This window comes from Prenolepis imparis, unplaced genomic scaffold (genome assembly GCF_030444845.1).
Source record: "Prenolepis imparis isolate NDT839.2.m4 unplaced genomic scaffold, iyPreImpa1.0 SCAF_1, whole genome shotgun sequence".
Classification (NCBI taxonomy): domain Eukaryota; kingdom Metazoa; phylum Arthropoda; class Insecta; order Hymenoptera; family Formicidae; genus Prenolepis; species Prenolepis imparis.
The window spans coordinates 26,303,864-26,329,218 of record NW_028141159.1 but is presented as its reverse complement, the minus strand read 5'-3'; the positions used below and the strand labels follow the sequence as shown (position 1 = coordinate 26,329,218).

The window sequence follows — 25,355 nt, the reverse complement described above, 5'->3', positions numbered from 1 at the left end:
ATACTTTACATTCATGTACAACAGATTTAATTTCTTTCTTACACAGCATACATATTTTTTCTGTAGGGGTATTCATCCTGTATCTCGATAGCACTCGTCTATATTATTTCTATCCGGATCTTCTAATTGATTGTCACCGGGTGACAGTCGCCACTAAATGATTACTACTGATGCTAGATTCAATCAATATTCAATCATCCCGCTCGCTATCCGGTGCCGCGTCGAAATATCTTTCCATCCTCATATGTCCTTGTATTACGCCCGCGCCACTGCTTTGTTGTCCCTCGCTGCCTACGCCAGTTTTAATTCGCCCGCAGTTCTCGGTAAACAATAATCTGACTAGGTCAAATAAATACCTAGTACATACTTAACGGTAATCTCCGAAAAAATCTAAAAGATCCTAGAAGATGTCCATTTGACCAGTCCGGTGCAACGTCGGGTCAGCCGAAGGTTGAAAATCAAGCTAAATTGCTCTTGACATCGTGTCACTAAAAAAGAACGGCCCCAAAGGGCACAAGGCGGCAGAAAATCGGTAGACAAGACAGAGCGATAAGAAACACGTCTAAAGCAACTCACCTTCCGAGAGAGAGAGAGAGAGAGAGAGAGAGAGAGAGAGAGAGAGAGAGAGGGAGAGGGAGAGAGAGAGAGAGAGAGGGAGAGAGAGAGAGAGAGAGAAAGGGAGAGAGGGAGAGAGGGAGAGGGAGAGAGTGAGGGAGAGAGGGAGAGAGGGAGAGAGGGAGAGAGGGAGAGAGAGAGGGAGAGAGGGAGGGGGAGAGAGAGAGAGAGAGAGAGAGAGAGAGAGAGAAAGCTGCATTTATTAAGCGCTCTGGGACATGTCCCCTCAAGCGCATTAAGTATATACATACATAGTTAGTGGATAGTTATTACATTTTGTGTATATATTGTATTTAAATAGGTAAAAGAAAGTATGCATAGTTTTAATTTGTATGCCTGTACAATCTAAACAAAGTATCTAGATATAAATCTTAGTAATCTTCGCAAAGTAGAATTCTCTATGAGGTCAATACAAGGTCAATAAGTAGTCAGGGCATGCTGGAGAAAGAGGCATGGGATTAAGACTAAGATAGAGATAAAGTCGAAGACAAAGGTCAGCCCTGAAGGCTTAGCAGATGCGCATAGAGCCCCTGTTTGAAGGCTGTCAGCGATCCCGCCTCTCGGATAGAGAGAGGCAGGTCGTTCCATAATCTTGAAGACGTGACTCTGAAAGAGCGCCTGAACAGCTTCGTCCTACATTGCGGCTGGAGCAGAGTTCCAGGGGAAATCCTAGTCGATCTTCCCGAGACCGGAACTCTGAAGGAGAAGTTGGTGAAGAGCGGGCTCGGTTGCCCAGTACGTAGAATATTGTATAGCAGGCTTCCCACGAAGTAGGTCCTGCGTGAGCATATCTTGAGCCAGTGAAGCCTGTCATAGTATGGCGTTATGTGGGTATCAGTCCTTCCATCAAAGATAAATCTTATGCAAGAGTTAAAAGTTCTGTAGAGCCTCCGATCTTGTTCCGCCGTCATGTCTGTGAAGGCTACACAGCTATAGTCTAGATGAGGCAGAATCAACGAGGTAACTAGCCTGGATCGTAATGCCTCTGGAAATAGATGCTTGTTTAGCTTTAGTTGATAGAGGATGGTGTGTGCCTTATTCGTCATCTTTGTAACTTGCTTCTCCCACGAAAGAGTGCTGGTAATCGTCACTCCGAGGTACTTTACCGAGGTGGAGGGTCTGATTATAGAACCGTCGACCGTTATCTCCGGATGGGCACCAAGGTCAATGGCGTTGATGTACCTTACTGTTCCAAGTATGATTGCTTGTGTCTTGTTGGTATTGAGGAGGAGTCCGTTTTCCGTAGTCCAGTCAACAATACATTTAATATCCTCGTTCACACGGTTGATAGCCTCCGTGAGTTTCCCCGGTTCGCAATGCAGATAGATTTGAAAGTCATCCGCGTAGAAGTTGTACCTGCAGTGGTTGACCGCATGACCAAGATCTGATATATAGAGCGTGAACAGCAGAGGGCCCAAGACTGACCCCTGCGGCACGCCAGCCCCGACCAGAGTTGCAGCCGAACGAGTGCCCGCCACCTTGTCCACAACCACCTGCGTCCTACTCTTGAGATAGGAATGAACCCATCGCAATGTCCCGTCCGAGAAACCAAGACCCCTCAGCCTCCTTATCAGCCCCAGATGATCGACTCTGTCGAAGGCTTTTGAAAAGTCGAAGAAAACCGACACCGTAATCATTCTTTTATCCGCAGCCTGCCTGATCTCATCGAGCATCCTGACCAGACAAGTTTGAACCGAGTGGTTGTTGCGATAGGCTGACTGATACGGGTCGAAGAGGTTGGAAGCCTCTAGAAACCCGCGAATTTGCTCGCTAGCCACACTCTCCAAGGTTTTTGCAAGGACAGGAAGAATCGAGATGGGCCTGTAGTCCTGGAGTTCAGCAGGGCTCTTGGTTTTGGGGATTGGACAGATGATCGCTGTCTTCCACTGGGAGGGAAAGACTCCGCGCGAGAGAGAAAAGTTGAATAGGTGCTCCAGGATTGGCATCAAGTAACTTTGAGAGTGCTTCAATAAGGCCAAGGTGATTCCGTCCTCTCCCACAGCGTTCGACCTAGCCCTAAAGATCGATAACGCCTATCGATAACTAGCTATCGATAACGGCATTACATATCCCCAATGGAAGTCATCCTCATTAAAGATTCCCGATAACTCCCTCTCGGGCATAAGCCCGTCTCCTGACACAGAAGATGCTGAGCCCTGTGCAAAGAATTACCCTAACTCCTCGACCGAGTGGGGGAGGGCCCCACCTCCTCCTCTGTATTTTATGAGTCCCAGGTGTTTAAGCCCATTCCAGACCTTATTTGCTCGTCCTGCCCGATTGAATGTGTCCATGAAGTAGCTTCTCTTCGCAGAGCGCACCAAGGTCTGTGCTTTGTTTCGCAAGGTCTTAAATTCATCATACAGACGACTGCATTTGTTCCTACGCCACTTTCTTCTAGCCAAGTCTCTACACCGCATGACCGAACGAATGTCCTCAGATAGCCATGGTGCAAGCAGATTCCTGAATAGGCGGGTCCTGAGAGGCACATGGGTGTTGAAGACATCCATGATCTTAGTGTTGAACTCCTCGACTTTTTCGTCCATGTCATTGGATAATAGAAGAGTTGACCAGTTTATTCTCTCGATAGCATCCTTGAACAAAACAGCATCAAAACTACGCCAGTCCCTGTATGTGACACTCCTGCTACTCCTACGTTGTACCCTGATTTTGTACTTAATGTGTATTAGGTCATGCGCCGATAAGAACGCTACGTCTCGCTGTCCATGATCCATTATCTTGTCAAGGTCGTCTGCTATGCACAGATCCAGTAAGGTGCTTGAGCACCTGAGGTGGTGTGTGGGCTCGTAAGGGACCAGATGCATGCCCAAGGCAGAGACAAAAGTCAGCAACTGTCGGCTGTCGAAGGAGACCTGATTGATGTCAGCGTTAAAATCATCTAGTATCACCGAATGCTTGTACCCTGTTTGGAGCTCGGCATAAGTCTGGAAGAATTCCCACAGATGTCCAGTGTTCGGAGGGCGGTAAACCACTGCCAGTAGTAATTTAGAAGAGCCCGGGGATGATATTTCGGCTATTAAAAATTCTGGCTTCCCATTCGCAGATCCCGCAGAGCTCCTCAGAACCGAAGCCCGAAGGTTGTCGACAAGATAGAACGCAACGCCACCTCCCTGTCTTCCTTCCCTGTCACATCTATGCAGCGAGTAACCCGGAAGACTCACCATAGCATCCGCAATCCTCGGTCGAAGCCACGTCTCAGACATACATATAATGTGGAATTTTAAGTTGCTGATGAAGAGCCGAAATTCGTCCAAGTGGGCCCAGAGCGACTGGCAATTCACATGACATATCTTGATGTACTCGAAGTTCTTATCAGCCATAGTTGATGAATGCAGTTCTGTCTTTGATCTTCTTGAGCAGTATGGGACACTTGGCCGCATCCGTTGCTGAATGGGCAAGGTCACCTTGATGTCCAAACTGGCGCTCGCAGTTTACGCATTTCGGCTGTTTGCTCCTGTCTTTGCATTCCTTGATGAGAGAGAGAGAGAGAGAGAGAGAGAGAGAGAGAGAGAGGGAGAGAGAGAGAGATTGATTGATTGATTGATTTCTATTTATTTAGCCTTCTCAGCTATTTATATACATTAGTGTGCTCCTTAGAGCCTTACATATGTTTGCCAGCAACATTAACAATTTTTACATTTCCTACATTTATATTATATTATCTATATACATTTCCTTCTACCTTACTATTTATCATTTCTAATATCATTTTATTTCAATTCTTTTATATCTTTTTCCCTATTCATTTATTTCTGTTTATTACTTATTTTCATCAGCATTATTTATTTACAATCCAAGTTTTGATCTCTCTTTTAAATTGTTTCAAACTACTAATCATTCTCATATTGTGCGGTACCTTATTATACATTTCAATTCCAGCGTACATAATACTTTTCTGCGCTGCTGTTGTTTTCCTATATTTAATGTTTAGGTTTTCGGATTGCCTTGTTATTCGTCCAGTAATTTCTCCTACTTTTCTTCCTCGTTCCGTTTCCTTTTCCATGCCCATTTCATTGATCATTTTATAAATGAATACTAACACATTATATTCTATTCTTTGTCTTATTGACATAAACTGTAGCGCTTCCAACATCCTTTTTATACTCGTGTATTTGCTGACTTGTAGAATCGTTCTCATTGCTCTATTCTGTGCTTTCTGTAATTTCTCTATCTCCGTCTCACCCATATTTATCATTATCGTTGAGCAGTATTCAAAATGTGGCGCTATGATAGCTTTGTATATCGTGCACCGTGCATATGTCGATACATAATTTCCTATTTTGTTTAGAAAACTAATTTTCTTTCCTATTTTTTTTAGAGTATATTCACACTGTTGTTTAAATAATAATCGGTCGTCTATCAAAACACCTAAGTATTTCATTGTGTCTACAATATCAATTTTTGTCCCGTTTTGTGTTTTCACTTCTGTTTTTCGTGGTATTATTTTTCTCGTTCCTCTTATTATCATTCCCTTTGTTTTATCCGCATTCATTTTTAAGCAGTTCCTGTTCAACTAATCCTCCATCTTATGTAAAGCCTTCTGCAACTTGTTTTCAACTTCACTTATGCTAATCCCTGTTGTATATATTATTGTGTCGTCTGCAAATAGTCTAATTTCTGTATCTTCTGTTCTTGTCTGTATAATATCGTTGATATATATTATAAATAAGATCGGGCCTAAGACCGATCCTTGTGGTACACCATATTCAGTCTCATATGCATCGGACCATTCCTTATCATATTTCAATATTTGATACCTCTCACTTACATATGATTCAAACCATTTCAATACTGTTCCATCTATTCCGTATTTATGCATCTTATTTATCAATATCTTCCTATTTACTGTTTCAAAAGCTCTTTTCAAATCTAAAAATAACACTCCTACTAATTTATTTTCACTTACTGCAATTTTCCATTGATCCACTGCAATCTGGATAGCCGTTTCACAACAGTAGTTTTTTCTAAAACCCGACTGATTTTCAGTTAATATATTGTTTTCTTCTATATAATCGTCTAGCTGTTTCTTTATTACTATTTCTAGTATTTTTTCATAGATCGGTAGTTTGTTGATTGATCTGAAATCGCTGACTTTAACTGCATTTGGTTTCTTAGGTATCGGCAGGACGTTTGATATTTTCCATGACCTTGGGCATATTCCTTCTCTTAGTGATGAATTTATTATTTCCAACAAATCTTCCTTTATTACACAGTAAATCTTTTTTATTATTTCTGTCGATATCCCTTCTTTAGTGCCTTGCTTATTTGGTAGTTCCGTTACGATTTTTTGTAATTCCTTCTCTCTAATTTCTTCGAAGCTTCCCCATTTAACATTTCCTTCTTGTTGCGTTATAGATTGATTTTCACAGTTTGCTTGATATTTTGCTTTGTATAATTTCCTTTATACTTTCAATATAATATGTATTAAATTTGTTTATTATTTGCTTTTCGTTATTTATTTTCACTTCTGTTCCTTCAAATTCTAATTCATGTAGTTTATATTTTCCCGTGTCTTTTCCCTTTATTATTTCTTTTAGCGTTTTCCACATTTTTGTCGCATCAGTTTTATTGGAATCAATCATTTGTTCATAATATTCTTTCTTTTTCTTTCTAATCAAACTAACTGCTTGATTTTTATACCATTTAAACATTTCCCAATCTTCTGCTTTCCCTGTCTGTTTTGCTTTCTTATATGCTAAATCCCTATGCGTAGTTGCTCCTTTAATTTCGTTCGTATACCATTTATTATTATACCATTTATGTGGTATCTTAACATTTTTCTTAGGTGCCGTATTATTTAGAACTGTAATAATATTATCCACTAACTGATCGGCTTTTTCTTCTGTTGATCTATTTGTCATTGTTTCTTCTGAATTTTGTGTATTACTATTCCAATGTCTTTCAAATTCCTCTTTTGAAAAATGTTTGAAATCTCTCAACATGTAATTTCTCCATCCTTTTGTTTCCCTCTTCTTCCTTCTTCTTTTGATGTGTATCCACGCACGATCCGTTATTGTTGGCGTATACTGCACATTTGCTTCTATTTCTATATTCGCGAAAACTAAATCAATTAATGTCCGGAGAGAGAGAGAGAGAGAGAGAGAGAGAGAGAGAGAGAGAGAGAGAGAGAGAGAGAGAGAGAGAGAGAGAGAGAGAGAGGGAGGGAGAGGGAGAGAGAGAGGGAGAGAGGGAGAGAGGGAGAGAGGGAGAGAGGGAGAGAGGGAGAGAGGGAGAGAGGGAGAGAGAGAGAGAGAGAGAGAGAGAGAGAGAATGTACGACGAAGAGAAACAGATACGCGCGCCTGTGGTGTGTACATACATGTATATCACACGCATGAAAGAGACATAGATAGAACGATTATGTCTGTCTTTGTCAGCTCGACACGTTGCAGCTCCATCTATCGCGACATCGCGCAACTAATCTACTGCTCTGTTTTAGTCCGCAGCCTCGATTTACACACACACATATGCGTGAAAATGTTTTTAATATATAACTTTTTTATTAGACTTGCAATCTCACTTTTTATTGTTTACTAATATTTCTTCATGTTAACCCTATCGCGTATACTATATTTTATGCACAGATAAACTGCAGAACTATTTTTATTAAATAAGTATTGTTACGAGCTGACATGAAAGAAGCCGATAACAAAACTGTAATTTTTGATTTTTATATGATTTATATATGGAATTATAGCTAACGCGGTCCGTTTTTATAAGTACTTTAATCGTGGAAAAGGATTTATTGATCTGTATAGTCAATAAAAAGATATCCCAAAATAATCTCTATATTCGCATTCGGTCGGTAAAAACATACCTCCGGCATCCCCTTAATGAAGCCCTTTTATTTAAAATAAGAACTTTACGCTACAAATAATATACACATTTTTGCGTATAGGCAACATATAACACAGTGCTGGGATAACTATTGTGCAACGACAGTATCAGATAATGTGCTTAAGTATTTACTTACTTCAATTTAAAGAAAGAATGAAATGTGATGATGACAATTATATTGGATAGATAGTAGAAACAAGATCTGATGATGTAACACTGTCTATTAATCTTATATTATGTTTATTTTAATTTAAACGTTAAAATAACGTCAGTTTGACGACCAGTAAAGTCATGCAACATCAGAGATTCATGACAGATATATTCTAACCTTACATATATCATTGTCGGTCGGTATTTATAGTCGGTTCTTATATTTAAGATCGTCTTAAGTACGATCTTAAGATGTCATAAACTTATTACGCATTATTAGGATATTAAGACATTGCTAAAAGATGATCTTGAAATAAGAACGGACTATGAATACAGCTATTTTAATGTGTTATTTAATTAATTTTTATTGCAAGAATGTCTTGCTGTATTAGCGTTACTTTTCACAAATATTGTCAACCGTGTTTGAGAGAATGTACCTTATTCACCATCATATCCAACAATATGGCAAGATGTATTCTGACAGAACTGTACTTGATTTTGTTGGATATGCAGCATTGATATCTCTCTTCAATTTTGAATTTGAAACATTTCATGGGGCATACCTCATGTCGATGGTTACGCTATTTACCGATTAAAATCATTGGCTTAGCTTAATGATTTGACAGTGCATGAAGAACTTGTTCATTACGTAAAATGAAATTAACTACATTGAATAGATTAAATAGATAAAAGATGAATTTCTAAGCATTTTGTTATTGATTTGAGAAGAAAACAGCGTCTCCACAAACAATCAAAACTTTAAACATCCCTAATGGAACACGTCGTTTGTGCAGAATTTTCTCGGTTGATCCAAATATTTGCCAGCAAATAAACCAAAACCCAATTATGCCCTAAGAAAATTGAGATTTGTTGCTGATCAGATTTTTACTAATCGTAAACAATCGCAACGTGATCAATTGCAATGTGGTCAATCGCAACGTGCTCAAATGCGATGCGTGATCATGAACAACGTGGTCATATGCAACGTGGTCAATTGCAACGTGGTTAATCGCAACGTGGTTAATCGCAACGTGGTCAAATGCAACGCGTGGTCAATCGCAACGTGATCAATCACGACGTGGTCAAATGCGACGCGTGGTCAAACGCAACGTGGTCAATCGTAACGTGGTCAAATGCGACGCGTGATCAAACGCAACGTGGTCAATCGCGACGTGGTCAAATGCGACGCGTGGTCAAACGCAACATGGTCAAATGCAACGCGTGGTCAATCGCAACGTGGTCAAATGCGACGCGTGGTCAAACGCAACGTGGTCAAATACGACGCGTGGTCAAACGCGACGTGGTCAATTGCAACGCGTGGTCAATCGCCACGTGGTCAAACGCAGCGTGGTCAATCGCAACGTGGTCAATCGCGACGTGGTCAAATGCGACGCGTGGTCAAACGCAACGTGATCAAATGCGACGCGTGGTCAATCGTAACGTGGTCAAATGCAACGTAGTCAATTGCAACGTGGTCAATAGCAACGTGGTTAAACGCAACGTGGTCAATCGCGACGTGGTCAATCGCAACGCGTGGTCAATTGCAACGTGGTCAAATACGACGCGTGATCAATCGTAACGTGGTCAAAAGCAACGTGATCAAATGCATCGTGGTCAATCGCAACGTGGTCAATCGCAACATGGTCAATTGAAACGCGTGGTCAAATGCAACGTGGTCAAAAGTATCTGTGGTCAATAACAACGTGGTCAAACGACTCCCACTCGAATCGATGAATCGTAATTTTATGCAAGTTTTCCGATCTTTGTCGTCGTCGGTACTATTGACAGTCTTTGTAAATGAAATGTATTTTTCTTTTGTTATTGGAATCACATCTACGCGTCCTTCGTATGCGGTAGCTATTTCTTTTATGATAAAATGTGCGTCGTAACCGGATAGATTGTGGAGAACTACAGGAACATAAGAGTCTTTTTAATTTAGATTGCAGTTTGAGTGTGCGGGACCCCTGTATCGCCCAGTTAGATGACAATGATCGCGTACTCGATTATCGTCCGGCGCAAACGGTTTTTCGCAAATATGACATTGCGTGACGCTATGAAATTTTTCCCATTCATCTTGTTAATTTTGTCATGGGGACATTATCAGACAAAATACCCTTTACGCGATGCGCTAATTCCTCGAGTTTGTTGGCGAACCTCGCGACACAATCGGCGCCGCGATAAGATCGGTGTGCGGATAATGTTTCATGAGCGGGATCCGTTAGCGCACGGTGCGATAGCCCACAGCCCGATAGCACACATCCCGATAGCGCACGGTGCGATAGCCCACAGCCTGATAGCACAGATCCCGATAGCACACATCCCGATAGCACACGGGTCCGAAGCACCCCCCCCCCCCCCCACACCCCACCCCCTTCCCCTGTGTGCTATCGGGCTGTGTGCTAAAGTGATGTGGGTTATCGGGAATTATATTAAATTTTATGTGTGCTATCGGACTGTGGGCTATCGCACCGTGCGCTAACGGGACCCTCCCATGTTTCATCGTACGAGCATTGCACGTAGTACCCGATGCTAAATACCTCATGATGTTGATCGTATGACACGTGTTCCGATGTCTTCCTCAGCACACACTCCAAGTCGGCGTACACTACAAACGGAAGCCGTTCCTTTCTGTTGTAGTTGTCGAAGCCGAGCCACTTGTCTTTATCGCTTGGTAATCTGATTGCGCAGTCGTTCATTTCTCGACAGTCCACAATGTGAGCCTCCAACTTTTCGCTCAAATTAAAGTAATGCAAGCATCTGTGAAAGAAAAAAAATTACAATTTTATTTTCAATTATATTATATAATTTACAATAAATATACATACCGATCGCAGATATATTTCGTGTGACCATGTTTGCTCAGTTGCGAGTTTACGAGGCAAGACAGATTATTTATGTATGCGAAATGTCCAACGTTGTCGTCCTCCTCCTCCATGTACAGCAAATTCACATGTTTTTCTCTTTTCTGATCGGCGAGTCGTATCGGAAGAATTGATAGTTCCTTCTTCCTCTCGATACCGTAGCGTTGATTGAGATGTTATTTGCCAGTTCAAACTTTTTTATTTGATTCAATGTTATCGGAAACTCAATGTTTTGTAAATTTAACACCGTCGTATAGTGCGGATATGAAAATTCCCGTTCCACATTTCTTTCAGCGGGATACAGAGCGGCCACTGACCACGCGAAACATGTATTGTCCGTTGATCGCACATTAATTACCGCTCTCTTTGTCATAATTTCTCGTAGCAATTTAATATGGCATCCCGCGCGCATAAGATTGCACTTGTTGACGTTGACCGTAAGATTGAGGATTCGTGACAACGCCCAACCACTATCACGTTCCTGGAACTCTTCCAGAGATGTCAATATAGATTCGATGACGTGCCGCTCGTACCACTCGCGTAAATCGGACGTAAAGAGCTCATAATTTCTCATGTTAATACTTTTGTTGGCACATTTATCACCCGTCACAAACTCACCGTTAAACATGGTATTTACTTTTACACTGTTGTGTATTTTTATAACGTCTTGCACCTGCTCGAGTACTACACTACTAGCGTCTTCCAAAAATTGTCGCGGTTCGATATAGTCTGCGTTAATCACCGCACCGGTTAGTATACGATTTTAAACGCGGTATCGATCTCTCGCCAGACGAATCTTTCCACGTGTTTGTCGTCACTGTAATTACCACCACTAGGTATAAATTGTCTCTGCAATCGAGTGTTTGCACCCTCGAGTCGCGCGATTCTAGACACCAAAGATTGTCTATATCCAATCGAGAGTCGCGGAAGCTTGACACGGCTGTTTTCGAGCAGTTTGATAAATTCCTCGCAGCGCAGCGCCCATTCAAAATACTCGCCCAAGGTGGTGACTTGATGTGACCACTCCAACAGATTGCGTTCAGTCTGCTCGATGTTTTCCATTTTTTTATACTTTAAAAATCACGTTTTAGTCTTCTACGGAGCACTTGCAACAAGTAATTGCTTTTCGACCGACGTATCTGTGTGCTTTCAAATCACGTACTATGGTTTGACGCGACAGCAGTCCTCATTATATTTCATCTAATCCTTTCTTCCTCTCTTCATGTTTAACGTATGATCGATTGTTTAATTAGATCTCGGAAAGGTGATCTCCCCTTTTATCGCGTTATCGCTTTTGACACAAAGCGGCCGGACATCGGCGCTCATTTTTGTTTATAAAAATTCAAGCGGCTGGACATCGGCGCTCCCTAAACAATGAGAAAGAATCCCGCTTCGGGGGAGAGGGAAGGTACCGCAAAGGCTGCCGAATATCGGCGCGTAATGCAACACGGTCTTTTACCGCGAAAAACACGTGTCCTGACGCGTTCGTCGCGATAAGCGCGGCACCCAAGATCCCCATCCCCTCAGATAAAATCATAGTAATATCTGTTTATGAGCTGCCGGACATCGGCGCGTAATACACTACGCTGTTTTGTTTATATCCGCGAAAAACAAAACGCGATAAGCGTCTCTCACACAGCGATAAGCGCCCCCGCCCCCCATGACGTCATCCCCCTCGACACTGAGATCCCCCCCCCCCGCGTGACGTCAGACCCTCTTGCCACGGAGAACCCTCCCGCCCCGCGCCCCCCTCGGAAGACCTGAGTTAGAACCGGCTCTTTATTCCTACTCTTACCAGTACATGGGTCGACGAAATTTAGAGAATGATTAACTGTTAAATGTTGCAAGTCTTCATTGTTTAAACAATTGTAAGACTTCCAACAATCTGACATTATCGTCGTCCCAGGTAGCATCCACTCTTTAATAATATTTAATAATGTTCTTTCAGAGCGATCCGGAACTGGTACAAGAAATATATTTCCTGAATCGCGTTCGTATCCACCGAAGATCCACTTTCCTTCGATTATTCGGCCACAGTTGTATTTTCTTTTACCGATTTTTGCTTCGTCGATTTCCACAATTTTATTTGGACCACCAAGTTTTGCGGAATTTTTTTCCGCCCAATATATGCAAACCTATATAATTTTTACATCATAAATTTACTAAATATATTTGACATATTTATATTTAATGTATTAAATATATTATATATACAGGGTGTCCGGTAATTCGCGCTCCACCCGTCAGGAGCAGGTAGAGTGGGTTAAACCGAGTGAAAAAGTTCTTTACCGTTTTGCGATATTCTCAATAATAAGAGAGAAATTAAATAATAAACATCGGCAAATACAAGCGCGCGGCGAGAAGTGACGGCCCACTGTGGCGTGGTCACTAGGCGCGCCGGACGATAAGAGACAGCGTAATATTATACCGTTGCTAAGCGCGCGACGGAGCGTTGGCAGAAGCACTTTACAAATGACAATGGACAAAAAATACGTATAAACGATTAAATAATAATTAATAAAAATAATTTAAAAAATTTTTTTACATTCTCTCTCTCTCTCTCTTTTGTGCACGGACAGAATTTTATCTTACAATTTACCCTGAAAGTCTTTGGTAATTGTGGGACAATGGTATGGAAAAAATTTTGTAATTGTGGGACAATGGTATGGAAAAAATTTTGAGAATTTCTCTGATTAATATTTATCACAATAAAAAGTAATAATATCTATCACAATAAAATATGTTTCATTCATTTTACTATACTTTTAGTAAATTTTACTATACTTTTAGTAAAATTAAACATATTTTATTGTGCGCGACGGAACGAGAAGAGTGAACGGAGAAAATTCGGAGCAAAATAATTTTAGGAACGGCGAAACGTATAACAATAATTTACTATTATATTTCACACACAAAATTTGGTTGTAGAGTACAGGAAACTTTGCAAACAGTAAGTAAGCAGAAAGAGCCAAAACCGTGAGCTACGGCCGAGAGAAAAAAAGGAAAAAGACTAGCGATCCTTCCTTTCTTCCTTTTATCGATTGACACTCTTTTTGGTTCGAAGGCTAAGCGCGAAGAAGGAGCCGCGGTCTCTCGAGATTCTGGTTTGTTCTCGCTTGTTATTTTGGGAAGGAGTCAGGACGTGCGGAACTGATTTAGATACATGTGTATTGTCAACACAGCTGCTTTGTTTTTCTTTTCGTCTCCTCTCGAGTGACCGCGGCGGTTATCTGTTTTTCCCGCTTTGCGAACAGATATCGCACGTATTGGCGGGAGCTGATTGGTAGTGGCGCGGGGCGATCGAGAAGCCCACGCGGCCGCGCGTGAATTTGAACCGGGTATTTATTCTAATTAATTTAGAATTGCGCCCTTTCCCCTTTCCGCAGTCTATCATGATTTTCGAGCGCATGTTTTCGAACATTCCGGCCGCCTTGCAGGGTTCCACCTGCAATAAACTCTAGTTTGAAGTCGAATTACTAGGCGAGAGCGGGATCCCGCGACGAATTGCGAGTCGCGCTGTAAGATCCCGCATCGCGTACGTGACGGCGTATGTATAGCGCGTAGCTCTGTTAGGCGGCGCTACCCATTGATTCTCGCGATCGATCAGCTGTTCGCGGTGTGAAGTCGGGAGCTCCGATCCCGTGATTAGTGTTGGCGTAATGAATGGTGAAAATAACGTGTTGTGCGGAAGGCGGAATCCGGTGTCATTAGACAAGGCGATTCTCCCGGAACTGAGTCTTTCCCGAAATAACGCGATAGAGGTAGGTGTAAATTCATTTGGCGGATGGTGCTGCAACGACATAAGTAAGCGACAATACTCAACTGGAGAGCAAACAAGCGTAATCAACGTTACTTATGAGAGTGGCTTGAGTTTGTGAGCGCAGGATCGTCGGTGCCGGGGAGAAAGACGAGTTTAGTCACTGGACGTGTTAGAGTTGCGGTCGCAGTGCGAATTTCGACCCGCACGTGACCGTCGGCGCCCGGATGCAGTTTAGAGATGCGCGCGAGGCGCCACTTTGTGGGACGCGTCAGCTCGTTACGCACCAGGCAGAGTTCCCCGACACGTGTCTCTCGGTTGACTCGGGACCACTTCGGCCGATGGGCCAGAGTGTGTAAGTATTCTCTGGACCACCTGTGCCAGAAATGATCCTTCATCTGTTGCAGCATTTGCCACCGAGAGAGGCGAGAGGTTGGCTCGTCGACGAGGGAAGACTCAGGGACGGCGTTGAGGGCGGAGCCGATTAGCAGGTGTCCAGGGGTCAGTGCCCTCCAGGGCGGCGAAAGTCGCCACAGGACAGGGTCCAAAAGGACCAAGCCCCGGCGCTAACGCCGCGCAAGGCAGGAGCGCGAAGTCCTCCCAGAAACAGGGGGGGCTAGCAAGGGGAAGTCCCCGAGCAACCCCCCTCCATTCAGGAGGGACACCACACATGCCCCCAGACGCCCTCAGCCTGCGGACACAGTTGTCCACACCGCCTCCCCACCCCCACCTCAGGCCGCTGGCCGGGAGGAAGCCTGGACAGTGGTGGTGGGAAGAATGGAGAGGAAGGAGACGCAAACAGGGCAGCCCGAACACCTGGCACCAAAGGCCCCCCGTAAGGCGGGGAAAAAAGCCGCCAAAGACTCCCCCCTCCAGCAATGCAGGGCAGATCGGGGAGCACCGACAAGGCGGTTAATAAAAAGAAGGAGAAGAGGAGAGTGCAGAGGACGGCGGCCGTCGTCCTCACCTGCCCCGAGGGGCAGTATAAGGAAGTCGTGGACCTTGCGAGGTCCAAGATAAATGTTTCTGAGCTTGGGATCTCAGGAATGAGGGCCACCAGGGCGGTTACTAGTGGCCTGAAGTATGAGGTCGCAGGAGAGGGAAGGGTGGAGAAGGCTGACGAGTTCGCGCGCCGGCTGAGAGACGTCCTTTCCCAGGTCAAGGGTGTGAGGGTCTCTCGGCCGGTGCAGACGGCCGAGCTCCGGGTAAGAGGGGTCGACGACTCGGTCACCTCGGACGAAAGTCGTTCCGAAGTGGCCAGAGTGGGAGGTTGCGACCCCTCAGAAATCAAGGTGGGGAGCGTCAAATTCCAAGGGGGCGCTATGGGTACGGCATGGGTACAGTGCCCCCTAGTCGCTGCCAACAGGGTGGCCAAAGAGGGGAAGCTCACCCTGGGATGAGTCCGCGCGGGGGTCCAGTTGCTGGACGCGAGGCCCCTGCAGTGTTTCCGATGTTTAGGAAAGGATCATGTCCAGGGGCAGTGCAGGAGCCAGGCCGACAGACGCGGCCTGTGCTATAACTGCGTGGCCCCGGGACATTTGGCGCAGGACTGCGGGGGCCAGGCTGAGTGCCCCATTTGCGCGGACCTGGGTCTACGGGCTGACCACAGGGTGGGCAATGCCAAGTGCACCCCCCCCAAAACAGAGGGGCAACAAAACGTCCCCTCCACCGAAGGGGAAGAAGGGAAATCCGCCCAGGGAGAGCACCTCCCGGGCGGATAGCCCTAAAGCAGACGCACCGACGGAGGCGAAGGAGCAGCCAGCTGCTCCAGTAATGATGGAGGTGGAGGAGGACCCCAAGAACATGAACTAAGATGTCCTATGGGGTCCTCCAGGCAAACCTCAACCACGCTCGCGGGGCACAAGACTTATTTGTCCAGGCCCCTAGCGAGCGTGGTTGTGGTATGGGGATCGCGGCCGAGCCATATGCCCCGGGGGTACCCAGTGGCCACCCCTGCTGAGCGATCAACGTAACTGGCTCGGTCGCGATCCATTGTAGGTACGAGGAGGGCCGCCCCCCCTGCAGCAAGGCAGGAGAGGGCGACGGATACGTGGCGGCAGATTGGGGGCCCATCACTGTGGTGGGAGTGTACTTCCCCCCCCAGCTGGGACCCTGCCACGTACGAGGGAGCGCTGGACGAGTTGACAGATTACGTCCGCGAGAGGCTCCTTCGTCCAGTGATCCTGGCCGGGGACTTCAACGCGAAGTCAACGCGTTGGGGTTCCCGTGCCACGGATCGAAGAGGCAGGTTTCTAGAGATGTGGGCCGCGGCACTCGATATGTGTCTTTTTAACACAGGATCGAGGAGCACCTGTGTACGGCCGCAGGGGGAATCAATCGTGGACTTAACGTGGTCCACGCCCTCTGCGGCTGACAAAATAAAAAACAGGCGGGTGTCGGACCAAGAAACCTTGTCCGACCACCTCTACATCGAATTTGATGTAGAGGTAACCCGCCAGCGGGTGCTCAGCAGCGGCAATGGGGGCGATAACTCCCGCCCCAAGAGATGGACCCTAAAAAAGCTGGACCCAGACAGACTGATGGCGGCTGTCTCCTCAGCCATCTGGCCTGGCATACAGGTACCAGAAGAAGAGGATGTGCCAGGGCAGGTTGGCTGGCTCCGGGGCATAATGGCGGATGCGTGTGACTTCACCATGCCCCGGGCCAAACCGTTGTCGCGCCGTGCGGCGTATTGGTGGACGGAGGAGATAGCGGAACTCCGCAGGACCTCCGTCCATGGAAGGCGCCGCCTTACGAGAGAAAGGAGGAGGCGGGACAACGAAAAGGAGATGGCAGACGCGCTGAAGGGATATCGAGAAGCAAGGAAATTCCTCAGCGCGGCCATCAGAAGGTCTAAGGCCAAAGCGTGGGACGAGCAGCTGCTCGCCCTTAACGCGGACCCCTGGGGGCGCCCATACATGCTTGTTATGAACAAGCTAAAACCATGGGCGCCCCCCGCTACGGAAGCCATGGATCTCCAGCTCCTGGAGGAAACAATAGATAAGTTGTTCCCCGCGACCCGGGCTCCTCCAATTCCGGAGGAGACCATCGGATGGGACCAGGAGCTGGAGATCACGCAGCGTGAGATGGCCGGAGTATTCAAAAGATTAAGGGCCAGGGGTAATAAAGCCCCTGGCCCCGATGGAATACCCGGCCGGATCTGGGGGTTGGTCGAGGGACCACTGTCTGGGTTCATGAGGCAGCTGTTCAACAGCTACCTCAAGGAAGGAAAGTTTCCCGAAGAATAGGGATCAGCACAGTTGGTGCTGATCCCCAAGGGAGGAACACCGGAGGGCTCCCCTCCTGCGTACAGGCCAATATGCCTACTAGACGAGGTGGGCAAACTATTTGAGAGGATTATAGTGGACCGCTTCGTCGGGCATCTGTCCCGGGACGGAATGGGCCTCCACGAGGAACAATATGGGTTCCGCGAGGGAAGATCCACCATCGACGCAATACGTCGGGTGAGGTCCCTCGCGGAGTCCCAGTTAAAAGAGGGCAGGGTGGTTGTCGCTATATCGTTAGATATTGTAAACGCGTTTAACACCCTGCCCAGGGACAAGATCGGGGACGCGTTGGTCCATCACTGCGTCCCCGGATACCCCATGGGAGTCATCAGAAATTATTTCGCCAACAGGCAAATAATGTTCCGGGACAGGAACGGCACATAACGCAGGAGGGAAATGTTTTGCGGGGTCCCACAGGGGTCGGTACTTGGCCCCATGTTGTGGAACCTCGCATATGACAGAGTCCTCCGGTCGGCACTTCCCCCCGGCTGTAGTGTCGTTTGCTATGCAGACGACACACTAGTACTAGCCGGGGGGAAGGATTGGGACGAAGCGATCAGGATTGCAAACGTGGCAGTAGCATGCGCCGTGCGCGCGATAAGCGACATGGGCTTACGAGTAGCGCCTCAGAAAACGGAGGCGCTATTCATCCACGACGGCACTCGAAAACAAAAAAAGGAGTGCCGCCAAGAGCCCATGTCGCAGTAAACGACGTCTCCGTCCAGGTAGGAAAGGACCTTAAGTATTTGGGTCTATACCTGGACAGTACCTGGAGTTTCACCAGGCACTTCGACCGTCTGGCGAAAAAAGTAGAAGGGGTAGCAGGCGCACTGTATCGCCTGCTGCCCAACCTGGGAGGGCCGGACGGTCGGGTGCGCCGCCTGTATGCGGGCATCGTAAACTCGGTGGTCCTGTACGGGGCTCCGGTTTGGACGGATGCGGCGATAGCCACACAGAAAATCAGGGATTCGCTAAGGCGAACCCAAAGGAAAGTGGCCATTCGCTGCATCCGCGGATATCGGACGGTGTCCCATGCGGCGGCGATTACCCTGGCTGGGATGCCTCCCATGGAGCTCACGGCGAAGATGTACGAGGAGTCGTACTCGCGAGGAAGGGAGCTTCGTGGGAGGGGAATCAGACTCTCGGCTGGGGTGAGAGACAAGGTGAAACTCTGGGCCCGGCGACGCATGATGGAGAGGTGGAAGAACTACCTCTTTAATGTGCCCCCAACGCACTCGGGGACACGCGTCGTCGGGGCCGTGGGCCCGTTCTTAGAAGAATGGATGGAGAGGGCTCACGGCGAGACGTCGTTCAGATCTACGCAGGTGCTCACGGGACATGGATGCTTCCAGGAGTACCTTTGTAGAATAGGAAGGGTGCGCACGGCGGGCTGTTTCCATTGCGAAGAGGAGGAGAACACGGCGCAACACACCCTCGAACATTGTAGCGCGTTCGAGGGTGAGCGCCGTGTCCTAATTGAGAAGGTCGGCAGCGACTTGTCGCTCTTCAGCATCGTGAAAGCGATGCTGGAGGGCAAAGACAAGTGGGACTCCGTCACCTCCTTTTGCAGCACTATTATGTTGACAAAGGAGGTGGCGGAGAGGGAGAGATAGAGGGAGGTAAAAATCCTGAGAGGAGATGGCGGAGGAGTGAGCGGACGCCCCCCAATACCAAACAGAAGAAGGAGGCGTCCGCCCAGGTAAAGGCCCAATCCTCCCATAGAGAGGGGGAAATGGACTCGGCGGGAAGATGGGTGGGGGGCGCCTTGCCCTCGCCATAATATAAGAAGAGGAGATGCCCGTACGGGCGAAAGAGATGGGCGAGGGGCGCGGTGCCCCCCTCGCCCATTGTTATGAAAGCCCGTAGGGGCGGAGTGCTATAGGAGGAGGGCGGGGTCGGATGTCGCCCGGCTGGCGAAAGCCCTGCGGCCGGGAGTCGGGCGGCATCCGCCCCCGCCCCTGCCGAGTTCCTCCCCTAGGGGAGAGCCTCGGCGATGCCCCCGGGCTGATGGTCGAATCCCGCCAAGGGAGGGAACCGTGGCTCGGGGGCACGGGGGGGTCACAGGGACTCAGTCACACGAGTCCCATTGCACGTGGCCCCCCCGGGAAGGGACGCGGCAGTGGCGGCCCTCTCACCGGTGCCCTAGGGCGTCGGTGGGAGGGCAACACTGCCTGCGGCGAGAATTTCCCCCCCTTCTGGGGGGAGCCCGCGGGAGAAAAGCTCCCGGAGCGTCGGCCGAATCTCCTGTCCCTTTAGGGCGGGAGAGGGAGCCCCGTTCCGGGAGCGGGGGGTGGCGGCTCGAGCGGGAAGACTCGAGCCGTGACCCCGCCCCCCAAACTTTTTTTTGGGAGGGCGCGGCGTGGGGATGGTGCCCCCCTGCGCCGCAACCGGGAGGGACCGCAAGAACATTCGCGGGGGGTAGTATCTTCCTTTCGGGGAGGATGCTCCCCTAGAAGGTAGGGCCAGGGGATGGCAAGAGGTAATGCTTCGGCAGTTCCTTGCCATCTCCATAAGCGCCAGCGAAGGCACCCGCTGTGGTTTTAGTGCGGTAGGTCTTGGACCCCACCGCCGATCCATACGTGGATCGGCGATGGGGGACAAGGAGTCCCACATAACCATCATCCTCTACCCGGGGGTGAGTGGTACCATAAGGTTTCCACACCGCAAAAAAAAAAAAAAAAAGGGGTCAGTGCCCTGATGTCCTCCGGATCGTCGGATAACGGTTGGAGAGGACGCGAGTTAAGGCACACCTCGATCTGGGTAAGCAGAGTGACCATTTCCTCGTAGGTGAGGGTGGCGTCACCGATTACGCGACGTAGATGGAATTTCATAGATTTCACAGCTGCTTCCCCGAAGTTCGGCGCAGCTGGAGGGTTGAAGTGCCATTGAATCCGTTCCTGAGCTGCGAGGGCTGCGACACGCTGTCCTTCTTGACTGGCGGCGGAGAACAACTCCTTGAGTTTGGCATCGGCTCCGACGAAATTCGTTCCACAATCGCTGTACAATGTACGGCACAGGCCTCGTCGGGCGATGAACCGCCGCAAGGCGGCTAAGAAGGCGTCCGAGGTGTAGTCCGAGACTGCGTCGAGATGGACTGCCATGGAACTTAAGCACACAAATACCGCGATGAACGCTTTGATGGATTTGTGGCCGCGACCCTTGCTGGTGCGCAACCAAACGGGACCAGCGTAGTCGACGCCCGTGTTCACAAACGGCCGGCCTGGTGTTACCCGTGGAGCCGGGAGGTCGCCCATGGGGGGCTGAGAGATCGCCGCTCGCCATCGCAAGCACGTTATACATCGGTGGATGTGGCCTTTAACTAGAGAACGACCGCGGGGGATCAAATATATATATAGACGGATCAAGCAGAGGGTCAGCTGGGTACCGCCGTGCAAGGTCCTCCGATGGTGTTGGTCGATGACGAGGTGAGTATAGCGGGAGGAACCGGGTAGGATAGCTGGATGAGCAGCGTCGTACGGCATCCTGGCGTGTCGGAGCCGCCCGCCGACGCGAAGAACGCCCGCCACATCCAGGAACGGGTTTAACTTGATGATTGAACTTCGCGAGGGTAACAGCTTCCCTCTGCGCAAAGCTGCTAACTCCTCCTTGTACTCTTTAGCTTGAACGAGGCGTAGCCAAAGGTCTCGGGCGTCGTCGAGCTCGTCAGCGCCCAGCACACCGCTTGGTGGCGATGGATCGTGGAAGACGGTGTCCTCGCAGCCATCGGCAGCACCAAGATCTTACGAGGAGCAGTCGTTGCAAAGAGGAGTATCGGAGTAGCAGCTCCGGCTCGTCGTCTCCTTGTTCGATGACCGCGGCGGCGTGGGTGCGGATGCGTCTTTCGGGAAGCTCGACGTCACCGAGATCCTCTCCGAAGACAGTCCAAGGGCCTCTCTCCGTCCGGAACCAAGGGGGCCCCTGCCACCATAGCGGGTGGTCCACCAGGTCTGCAGGGAATATCCCACGAGAAGCGCAGTCGGCGGGGTTGTCGCGGCCTGGTACGTGATGCCATAGGGCGTCCGGTAGCGATGTTTGGATTTCGCTCACCCGGTTAGCCACGTATGTTTCCCATGAAGACGGATGTCCGCGGATCCAACCAAGCGTGACCGTGGAGTCGGACCATAGGTGGAGTGGCGCTTTCTCGGGATCGATGAGCGGCAGTGCACGGCTAACTAGCCGGACCAGGAGAGTAGCAGCAGACAGTTCCAGTCGAGGTAAAGAAATTTGCTTTAATGGCGCGACCTTAGTCTTCGCGGCGACCAGGGTGACCTCGATCTCTCCATCCTTTTCTGTTAGTAGGTACATTACCACAGCGTATGTTCGAATCGAAGCGTTGGCGAATCCGTAGACTTCCAGTCGACAATCAGTTGCTCCTCCGCCCATCCACCAGGGAACTTGAAGTTTCTCTAGCCGGGGCAGCTCTTCTTGGAACCGCTGCCACTGTCGGACATCGGCATCTGGGAGGGGGGAGTCCCAATCGATTCCGAGCAGCCAGGTCGACTGGATTAAGATTTTAGCGAGCACCGTTGAAGGAGCAAGCCACCCGAGAGGATCGAACAGTTTGGCCGTCAACGAGAGAACCGACCGTTTGGAGACGGTGGGAAGGGCAATCTGTCTCGTGGAGAAGGAGAAGAGGTCGTCAGCGCAGGCCCAGTGTAGCGTGACTCTCTCCCGGCTGCCACCATCTAGACTCCCGCTGAAGACAATCCTCAGCAGGCAGATCCTCTAGCAGTTGGTTGTGGTTCGCTGACCATTTCTTGAGCAGAAAGCCACCCGCCCTGCAGATCCGCACAAGTTGCCGCTGAATCTCCTTGGCTCCCGTTAAGGTTTCGGCACCCGTCAAGATGTCATCCATGTAGACGTCCGAGCGGAGAACGGCGGCGCCTTGGGGATAAAGATGGCTTTCGTCATCGGCGAGTTGGTGCAGAGTGCGTATCGCTAGATACAGGGCGCAGGATAAACCGTAAGTAACGGTGTTAAGCCAATATTCCTTCGTCTCTTCACTATCAGTCTCTCGCCATAGTATTCTCTGCAGGTTCCGATCTTACCGTACATCTTCCGATGTACGATGATCTGGCGGTACATCTTTTCGATATCGGTCGCAAAGGCATACCGGTACCGTCGCCACTTGAGTAAGATGTCGGCCAAGACTGGAAGTAGGTTGGGTCCTGTACTCAGGAATTTATTGAGAGTATCCCCGTTCGACAAGGAGCTCGAGCCGTTGAAAACTACTCTGAGTTTCGTGGAAGCGCTGCCCTCGCGTAAGACGCCGTGGTGAGGCAGATAACAGGCTCGTAGCGACTGGTCAGCGGATGGAAGTGGAGCCTGCGTCATATGCCCCAGATCCAAATACTGCTGCATGAACTCAGTGTACAAACGACGGAATGCACTTTCTTTCTCAAGCTTTTTCGTGATGTGTTGCAGGACGCGACACGCGGCACGGCATGTCCCGGAGAGATCAGGTAATGACTCGAGCGTCGGGAGGCGCACGATGTACCGTCCATCCGGCGCCCGAGAGTGAGTGCGTCGGAAGTAGTTCTCGCAGTCAAGGTCCGCCTTGGAGAAGAGCGGAGCTGGGCGTTGAATCTCTTCCTGGTCCCAGAAGTGGCGCACTAAGGCAGCGAGGTCCTCTTCAACTCGGCACTGGTGAGTGGTGATGTGGTGTCCCGTCGTGGTCTCGCCAACGGTACCCGAGAGGATCCATCCCAGTGACGTTTGTTGAGCTATAGGCTCTCGAGGACTTCCTTTGCGTAGACCTTGGCAGAGGATGACGGCGTAAACGTCGGCGCCCAGGAGTACGTCTACTGGGTCCGCTGAGCAGTAATCTGGGTCTGCGAGCGCCAGACCCTGAAGATGTGGCCAAGTCTGAGCACGGTCGTTGCATCCACCGGCGTATACTGTGAGCTTCGGCAGCACGAGCGCAGCGACGGAGAGTGAAGAGCTTCCACACCGAGATTGGACGGTGAGTGCTACCCGACCCTTTGAAACCCCCGACCTTGACCCGCCGACGCCGAATACTGCGACGGATGCTGAGGAGCGAGGCAGCTTTAACCGTAGAGCTTCGACACAATTGACGACTCCGATCCTTGGTCGACGAGGGCGCGAACGGGATGCCAAGCCCCGTGACGATCGGCGATGCGGACGCGAGCCGTGGCCAGAAGCACGGTCCCTGTTTCGGAGATCAGTCGTAGCGCGACGTGTGAAGTTTTAGCAGTTTCGTGGTCGCGGAACGCGTCGTGGAGTGAAGAGTGATGACGGCCACCGCAAGCTGAGCAATTCTTTTTCGAAGCACACTCGCTCGTCTTGTGTCGTCCGAGGCAGTTCGCGCACAGATTATGGTCCACCACATGCCGTTTACGCTCTGTTGCCGTTTTTCTTTTGTACTCCTCGCAAAACATGATAAAATGATCAGCTTGACAGATGGAGCAGCGCCCGCGTCCACTTTCCGTCTTTGCCTCTTGCTTGCGCGCGTGATGACTTCGCATTGATTTCGCACAGCCATTTCCGCTCCCGGTTTTGCTTGCGGCACTGTCGGGTTTCACGGGAAGCATCGACTCCAGCGTGTGCGATCGCCGGTCGAGAAATTGCTCCAGTGTCGTGTAAGTCGGCGGCTCGGTTGAGTCACTGATCGACCTCTCCCACTCGCGGCGAGAGCGAGTATCGAGAAGGTCGACGGCGAGATAGACGAATAAATCCTCACAGTTGTTCATGAGCCGACGGATGCTCTCCAGCAAGCTAACGGTGGACTTAATGCCGTGGAATATTTTCCTCAGTTCGGCTGCTGACTCGACCTTCATCTTAGGTAACGCGAGGAAGTTAGCTAGGTACGCGCGGATTAATAGGCGCTTATTTTCGTAGTAGCCGCTCAGAGTCAGCCAGGCTCGTTCGTAGTTAGCTTCCGTGGTGGATAGGTTGCGGATTAGGAGATCCGCCTCGTCCTTCACGCAGCTTTTTAAATAGTGCAACTTCTCCACAGGTTTCGTTGACGTGTCTCGACCGATGAGTGATTGGAACAAGTCTCTGAAGGCTGGCCAGTCTTCATATTTGCCAGTGAACGTCGGCAGCTGGATACGAGGGAGCGTGGTGCGTGGAGCCGAAGAGTTCGTAGCCGTTGTCGACGACGTGGAAGCGCCGAGCTCCTTAGCCTGGAGGCTTCTCTTCAAATCCAGTAACATACCTTTGTTCAGGAGATACGCTTCCTCCGCCAGCGCAGGTATGTCTTGTTGCATGTAAACATCATTCGCGATTGCAGCCAGGTGATCCAATAGCTCGTCGTTATGCGCGTCGAATTTGGACCATTGTTTCTCAAGGTTCTGTATCCGTGCCTCGACTACTCCCAGGGTCAGCTTAGCGGAGCCCAGCTTCATCATATTCTCGTACGTGCGCGAGATTTTCCCGTAGAGTGCGGTGGCAGCCGCCACAATCGTTTTAACTTCCGGATCCATTTCACTTTGGTTTCAGCAGGATGCACTCCGAAGCACTGAGCACACTCACTCCGGTCCCGTCGGTACGGCGCAAGAACGCTGATCGCGAGAAATATCCGGCTCGAAGGACCACTTTTAATGTGCGCGACGGAACGAGGAGAGTGAACGGAGAAAATTCGGAGCAAAATAATTTTAGGAACGGCGAAACGTATAACAATAATTTACTATTATATTTCACACACAAAATTTGGTTGTAGAGTACAGGAAACTTTGCAAACAGTAAGTAAGCAGAAAGAGCCAAAACCGCGAGCTACGGCCGAGAGAAAAAAAAGGAAAAAGACTAGCGATCCTTCCTTTCTTCCTTTTATCGATTGACACTCTTTTTGGTTCGAAGGCTAAGCGCGAAG

At 49.0% G+C, this 25,355-nt stretch overlaps 4 protein-coding genes across 4 annotated transcripts; 1 reads left to right on the top strand and 3 right to left on the bottom strand.

Annotated features, from left to right (window-relative positions):
- Window positions 1-1,109: 1,109 nt before the first annotated feature.
- LOC145938670 (uncharacterized) lies at window positions 1,110-3,953 on the bottom strand. Its single transcript, XM_083042439.1, has 2 exons — window positions 2,788-3,953; window positions 1,110-2,631 (listed from the first exon to the last, which is right to left on the bottom strand). Exons 1-2 carry the CDS (start codon window positions 3,951-3,953, stop codon window positions 1,110-1,112), a joined length of 2,688 nt encoding a protein of 895 aa, XP_082898565.1.
- A 12,542-nt stretch (window positions 3,954-16,495) lies between these two features.
- On the top strand, window positions 16,496-17,485 carry LOC145938665 (uncharacterized). The gene has a single exon (XM_083042433.1). The coding sequence runs from the start codon at window positions 16,496-16,498 to the stop codon at window positions 17,483-17,485; it is 990 nt and encodes a 329-aa protein (XP_082898559.1).
- Window positions 17,486-21,187: 3,702 nt separating this feature from the next.
- On the bottom strand, window positions 21,188-21,907 carry LOC145938651 (uncharacterized). The gene has a single exon (XM_083042422.1). The coding sequence runs from the start codon at window positions 21,905-21,907 to the stop codon at window positions 21,188-21,190; it is 720 nt and encodes a 239-aa protein (XP_082898548.1).
- A 256-nt stretch (window positions 21,908-22,163) lies between these two features.
- Window positions 22,164-24,969, bottom strand: LOC145938644 (uncharacterized). Its single transcript, XM_083042419.1, has 3 exons — window positions 23,577-24,969; window positions 22,573-23,355; window positions 22,164-22,462 (listed from the first exon to the last, which is right to left on the bottom strand). Exons 1-3 carry the CDS (start codon window positions 24,967-24,969, stop codon window positions 22,164-22,166), a joined length of 2,475 nt encoding a protein of 824 aa, XP_082898545.1.
- Between the last annotated feature and the right edge of the window lie 386 nt (window positions 24,970-25,355).